Source organism: Tiliqua scincoides, chromosome 9 (assembly GCF_035046505.1).
Source record: "Tiliqua scincoides isolate rTilSci1 chromosome 9, rTilSci1.hap2, whole genome shotgun sequence".
In the NCBI taxonomy this organism is placed as follows: Eukaryota; Metazoa; Chordata; class Lepidosauria; order Squamata; family Scincidae; genus Tiliqua; species Tiliqua scincoides.
The window spans coordinates 47443843-47450592 of record NC_089829.1 but is presented as its reverse complement, the minus strand read 5'-3'; the positions used below and the strand labels follow the sequence as shown (position 1 = coordinate 47450592).

The 6750-nt window shown below is 48.5% G+C and overlaps 1 protein-coding gene across 1 annotated transcript in view; it reads right to left on the bottom strand.

The window, feature by feature from the left end:
* Window positions 1–2441: 2441 nt before the first annotated feature.
* NECAB2 (N-terminal EF-hand calcium binding protein 2) overlaps window positions 2442–6750 on the bottom strand; it is a 155168-nt gene continuing 150859 nt past the window's right edge. The window contains exons 12-13 of the mRNA XM_066637400.1: window positions 5661–5752; window positions 2442–4255 (exon numbers count right to left, since the gene is read on the bottom strand). Of these exons, the coding sequence (XP_066493497.1) occupies window positions 4227–4255; window positions 5661–5752 (121 nt within the window). The 3' untranslated portion in view covers window positions 2442–4226. The remainder of the gene's footprint in view (window positions 4256–5660; window positions 5753–6750) is intronic.

Sequence of the window (6750 nt, the reverse complement as noted above, 5' to 3'; positions counted from 1 at the left end):
TGTGTGTGTGTTTAAAGTTGGGTTATTTTTTTCCTGTTTAAAGTTGAGAGAGTGCTACTTTTACATGTAGTGGGCACATTTCAAACTGTGTGGCCAGTGTATGGGCACTGAGATCAGGTTCCCAGCACCATTTCTTGTGCTGCCATGTGTGGATGCAGACTAGGAACACACGTAGGTCATTCACAGCTACACCCACCAGCTCTGTGGATTCCCGTGCTTAAATTACAGGGGGCCAGAGTGGGCCTGATCTCTTCTTTTCTGTGACTTAAGTAAAGTATTGGGGCATGTTTGATTAAAATTCATGGTGGAGAGTAATAGGAGTTCACTAGGGGACCTTCCATCTTTTTTTCCCCTGTGCCAGCCCAAGACCTCTCACTCCGAACTGGCAAAACGAAAGTCCCTCCCCCCTAAACTGGTGATGTACCAGCTGATGTCTACACCTCTCTTCATCTCACTCCTTGTACTCAAAAATGAAAGAGGGTACAGAGCAGAAGAGGAAATATGGAATAGAGAAGTGGTGGGCTAGAGTAGTAGAGATGTCCTCTACCCCAGCCTAGCCTAGCCTGCCACTGTTCTCTCTTCCACATGTCCTCTTTGGCTCTGTTCTCTCCTTCCTCCTCTTGCTCTCTGAATGCAAAAAGGGAGAAAGTTGTGGGGATGGAAGGTAGAGGCAGGTTCCCTCTAACCCTCTGTTGCCTTAGGCAGCCCCAGGGACAGGCCATCTCCTCTTGCTGCAAGGAGTGACCCAATCTAATGTGAAATGTTTTGAATGCTCTAATGCAGACTATGCATGCAAAGCAGAATGCACTTAACTGTCTCATGGATTGTGTCCCATAGAGTAGAACGTCCTGCCCCACACCCTGCCAAAGGAACAGGATGTCTAAAATTGACAACCTGACATAATTAATGGGAGCTGAATGCAAGAGTGAGCACAAGGAAAAGGAACCTTAGACAGAATGTGAATTATTCATTTCAAATTTTTATTTGGTTATTCGCGCTTAGTCATAATTGTACAGTAGCATTTGTTCTGTGTTTTTTTTAAAATTGCTTACATGTTGTCTAATACTGACATTCTGCTGCTGTGTGCTACACTGTCGTGCTATGTAATCTTGTTTCTAAAACAGTACAGGTAAACTATCAAAGATTACAGTCAGAAGTGAGGAGAAGCAGGCTTGCTCCCTAAGGAAGGAGGGCTGAGTTGATTGGTTTGGTCTGTTTGCTTCCCCCTTTTTTTACCTGCTTCAGTCTCCGCTAGACACAAATGTCAAAAAAGAAAATGTACAGAATTCGGTAGGTGACGGTGCTACTTTCTACAGCAAAAACGAAAAGGCTTCTCTAAGTACAGGTACATCAAGACTTAATTTTTTTTGCATGCACTGGCATTAAAGTGAAGGAAATTGACAGGAACCAAAAGGGGAGCTGGAAAGGCAAAGGGGAAAATGTTAATCTGGAAGGGGAAGGAACTCGGTGGCCGCGTCAGCTCTGCTTCCAGGACTGTCCCTTGTGGTACTCACTCCTGTGTCCCTGGGCTCCTGAAGAAAGCAGCAACTTCCAGAGGGGGAACCCTGCTATGTTATAGCAGAAAAAACAACAGTGTCATGAGACCCCAAAGACTCAGGCATGGATGGAAGCAGAAGTTCCTGTGGATTGCAGTCGCTTCATCGGGTGTCACTGGCTATGTGAGGGGTGTGCAGCACTGGAGGAGGCAAACTGAGGCATCTGCCTGGGGTGTTGTTAATGTCTATTTAATAATCTTTCCCAAGGGATGCCCAGGAGATGGTGCGTAACTCATGTTGTATTAAGGCTACAATCCTATGCAGATATACCTGGGAATAAGTCCTGTTGAACACAGTGGGACTAATCCCTGAGTAAAAAAGCAGAGGGAAGCATCTCATCTACCTTTTAATATTTACTTGGGATAGTATTTAATCCAGTGTTTTGATTTTGGGTCATTTGTTCTCAGCTCTTGCAACCCCACTAAGACCTTTGGGGTGAAATGAACTTTCCCACCTGGGAAATTGGGAGAGCTACCAGGAGGCAACAGCACGTAAGTGATGGTATTGGGCTCTCTGCTGTCCATGGTGCCATTTCACAATTCCTAGATGCTCCCACCCAGATGCAGTGTCAGGAGATGGGACTTTGGGGGATCGTCGAATGGCACAGCTTCCTTCCTCACAACCAAGCCTGGCTGTGAAGCCAGGATTTGGAGCAAATGTCACTCTAAGCTTGATGCCAATAAAGGTTGTTGGAGTTGGAACTCTAAGCAATGCTCTATGATCTGCTCTGAAGTGTTGCCTTTAGTTTAGTGAATGTGTTGGGAATAGTTACCTGCCTTTGCATGGAAATTCTATAGCGGGAAATGTGGCTGTCCCTCAGACCTGTTGGGCTGAAGTGCAGGTATGCCTTGCTTTAATGCAAGAACATAAGTTGGCAAGAACAAACTTCCCTTTACAGCTTGAGATTCAAGGTCTGGCTTTTCAGTTTCAGCCAAAATGAAGGCTAAATAGTTCAGTCAAAAACGAAGGCTTATAATTCTAATAACCAATGCTGATGTTGAACAAAACACCCAGGAGAGTGGCTGAGGCCCAAACCAGGCATGATCTTCATGGTGTCATTTTGTCCTTGCCTGTTCATTTTTTTCTTGTTTCAGATTCAGAAGGGGGGCAGGGGGAAAGCCTCATGGTATCTTCCCTCACGTTGCAGTCACAAACTGGTTTGGAGCCCCCCATGTCTTTACACAGGAGACGTGTGTTGATGCACAGCTCAGTGACATGATGTTACGTCTTGTTTGGCTTTGGTATGTGTAGGTTTTTTTAGTGTCCAGTTTTTGGATGTAACATTGGAGCTGCATTTCTGTGGCTGTTTCTTAGTGATATTTTTGACCATAAGGTGGGTGACCTCCTGTAATTTCTTCCTGGAGAAAGGTACAAAAGCCCCACCACCACCAAGTCTGGTCCAAGACCTCGTGACATGCCCCTTGCCACACCACATCCTCCCTGCACTTGAACATGACTACAGGAATGGCATTGAGAAATGGGGAGAAGAGAGTGGTGAGTAGGGCATTTGAGGACCAATGCAGAGGGCAGTAGTAGCACACTAATATACCTCTATTTGTGTTATTTATAAAATCCACCGTTTCAATTTTTGTCATTTGTCTAGTCCATTCCTCTCCTCCTCACTTCCTCTTCCCCAGGGAGCAGGATGAGTAGGGACAGTGTGACCTGCAACACTGCCCAATGCTGCCTCAGGTCAGCTGCCTCTACACTACCAAAAAGACACTAAAACCCTGGCCATACTCCTTACGTGCCACCATGAAACCCAGAAGTGTGGGACTCCTGGTTTCATCTACAAGGACAGCACAAACTGACCCTCCTGCAGTCCCTGTAAGTGAAACCTGAAGTCCTGCCCTTCCTGATTTCACAGTAGTGCAAGGAGCACTGATGAACGGTGAGCTCAAGTGAGTGGGAAGCAGACCAGTGCAACTTGCTTTGGTGCTAAGTTGGAAGGAGGAGGTGGCAACAGACTCTGCCCCCCCCCCACAGAACCCTTGCATTCTGCCACCTATGCAACCTGCATCAGTTGGCTGCACGGATGGACCAGCAGGGGACAGGATCGGAGGCAAAGGGAGCAAGAGAGAGGCCAACCCCACACCCAGATACCGGAGGCGATGCCTCACAGACGAACCAGTTCTGCTACAGTCCCTGGTTTGCTGGTTCTGTGGGAATGGAGCAAAATTGGATATGTCCGTTGGAAGGGGGTGCGATGAACCCATTGGAAGAATTAATTCTGTGTGTGCTGTAAAGTCACACAACTTTTTTTTCCCAGTCAGATTTTTTTTAGAAAGGAGCAGATTGGTGGTTTTTATGCTCCTCCTGGACGGAACTTGCTCTTGCGCCCCACATCTGTGCTTGAGAGCAGACCCCGCCAGAAGGGGGGGGGGCTTTTTGTTGGTTTGAACTATAGCAGAAGAGAGATTGTGGGCATGTCTGTCTGCTCAGACCAGAAGGAAGGCAGGCTAGAGGCCTGCTTTGGATGTGTGTTTCCCTTCACTTTCATAGAGCAAACAAATGACATTTCTGCCTAGAAATGTGTTCTGAAAGACAACACCTGTTACAAATTTGTTAGAAAAGACAGGAGTTATGTTCTCTGTAAAATAAAAGAACGAACTGCGAGCCCGCCTGGCCAGGAAGAGGAGACGATGCCGCTGGCCTTCCGTCTTCTGCAAGTCAGTCTCTGTTCAGGGTGCACCAGGCAGCTGCCAGGAAAAACAAATGATAGTTGTGGCATCCTCTATCTACCCACCCCATCGACACACAGAGAAGGGGCATTGTCTACCTACCCACAAATTGCTGCACAAGGAATCCGTTCTGAGGAAGAGCACTGTGCCCCTGGAAAGCTGGCTTACTGTACAGATCCCACCAGCAGAGGCAACTTTTCAACACAAACTCTGGGCTTTGCTTTTTCCAAGTCTGGAAACGAGTGACAAATTGTCTTTCTGGCTTTGTTTTGTTTGCCTTGTGCAGGGATGGCTCAAGGTACCCTGGCAGATGTGTTCAATGCCACCTGGCAATGCACCATGGGAAAGCTACTGCCCAATGCTGCTGCTACTCATCTTCCTCCCTTGATTCCTAAAGGAAAAGTGAAGAGAACTAGGCTAGAGTGCCTCCACTTTTCCTCTTCCTTGTCAGAGACTTTCTAGCCACCTCTCTCAACTCCTCCACACTTCCTGTTCCACCTCAATGCCTCTTTTTCAAATACTGGGCTGAGGAGGAGGAGTGGTGGAGACAGATGTAAGCAGGTACTTACTGCCTTGGGGGCAGGCTAGCCCTGCTGTTTTGCTTTTGCAGCCTGTCCCAAAGCGTTTAGGGCTATAACCCTAAATACCTGCAGCTAGGGCAGTGCTCTCCAACCTTTTGGAGACTGCAAACTACTGATGCAAAAATAGGAAGCCTGGTGGACCACATCTAATCCCCCTCACCCCTCCCTGGACATCTGTGTGCAGACCCCCCAGTGGTGCTGCATGGTGCGGTAGCCATCTCCACAGCCAGACAAACCCTCAAGAGCTGGCCAGCACCTGCAGGAGCATGGCCCTCTTATGAGAGCTGGGTGCCCCTAGGATTGCTGCGTAGGTGTCGCTCAGGGGGTGACAGATGCACCCGTCTCATGACACCCCTCGTCAGAAGCATTTATTAAAATTACCCAAGCCTGATTTTTGTGAGACCTGTGCACTGATTTAGGGAAAGAAAATGGGGCAAGACAATCTGTTACCATACGTTGAAAGAAGGAGTGGTGGAGTTGGAAGTCAGATCAGGCTAGCTTAAGTGGCTGCCTCAGGCTTCAGACTAGGGGGACGCACTCATCTCTGTCTTCCCAATGGCTCCCACTGCTCCTCCCCTCACATTCTGAATGGAAAAGGAAGCGGAACTGTGGGGGGGGGGAGGAGACTGCTGTGCTAGAACAGTGGACGGGGGAGCAGTGGCGGCTGGTGCTTCACGTGGCCTCAGGCAGCAGGAGGTATTCAGCTGGCCTGGCCTGTAGCTACCAAACTGCTCCCGTGCGCAAGTGACACTGAGGGACGCACTTCCGACCCCTGTGCTGCTCTTCAGAGAATCCAGACCCCCAATTCATAACCTTCTGTTCTGCAAGTCCCGGAGGCTTACCTGGCACGGACACACTGGAGACAGCTTCAGGCTGAGCTAGTGTGTCCACTTTCACATGCTGGAAACTTTTGCAAGCGGGACTCTGCAAATGCCTGGGGAGCAGAGAGGCTGAGATTTAGCTTATTCAAACTCTTTCCTTGGACAGCAGCAGTCGCAGCCCATTAGAATTAATGGCTAACATCAGGAAGGCAAAACAAAACAGGGCCTGCCTAAGGTTTCCTGGTGCCTACTCCTCATCTCCAGTTCAAGCCAAGTTTGCTGTCAAAAGAGAGGCAAAAGTTGATGGTTGTTGGCCCAGCTGATGGAAGCAGGACGGACCTAACATACTGGTCTCCACATTTCCCAACATGCTTCAGCTGTGGAGTAAGTGGCCTTATTCAACAGATGTAAAACAAACCACCAATACCATAGTCTTTCGAGACTGAAGGTTGCCAACAACAAAACAAACCAACACTGTATTTGACACAGGGCTGCAGCTGTAGGAGACACAGTGGGGGGGAGGACTGTTCCCCTCTTCCACCCCCCACCCCAAACACAAAGCTTCTAGTATCCTGTTCATCCTACTCAATAGAAAAGTATTGGCCTAACGGGCAAAGAGGCGGCCCTTATTTTTGAAATGCTAATTTTAACTATACTCTTTAGTGCTTCTCTCCTAACAGCTGCACTTGGTACCCCTGAGCTTTGCAAAATCGCCCACAGAGCCAGAGCACTTCTGCTTCTCCATGGCAGAAAGCCATTTCAGCACATTGCAGGAATGTGCTCAGGTGGGAGCTTATGATGCGCAGCAGGGCACCAAGCCAGGCAGTGCCCAGCACAGCAGATGGAAGGATCTCCAGGGAACTGAAGAGAGCCACAGGTGTCAGTTTGGGAACAAGGTCTAAAGCTGAACGCAGGTGTGGTTTTTAAAGAGAACTTAACGGGCTCACTTGGCTGCACTAGAGTCTGGCTTCCTGCTGGCACCTGAAATGCTGGCCTTTCTTACCAGGACTTTAGAAGTGGCTTCAGCTATCAGCCTTGGCCTTTGTCCCATCCTGACCTCTCCTCTATCATATAACGTTCCACTCCTGGTCCTCTCCAGGTGACAGTTTCT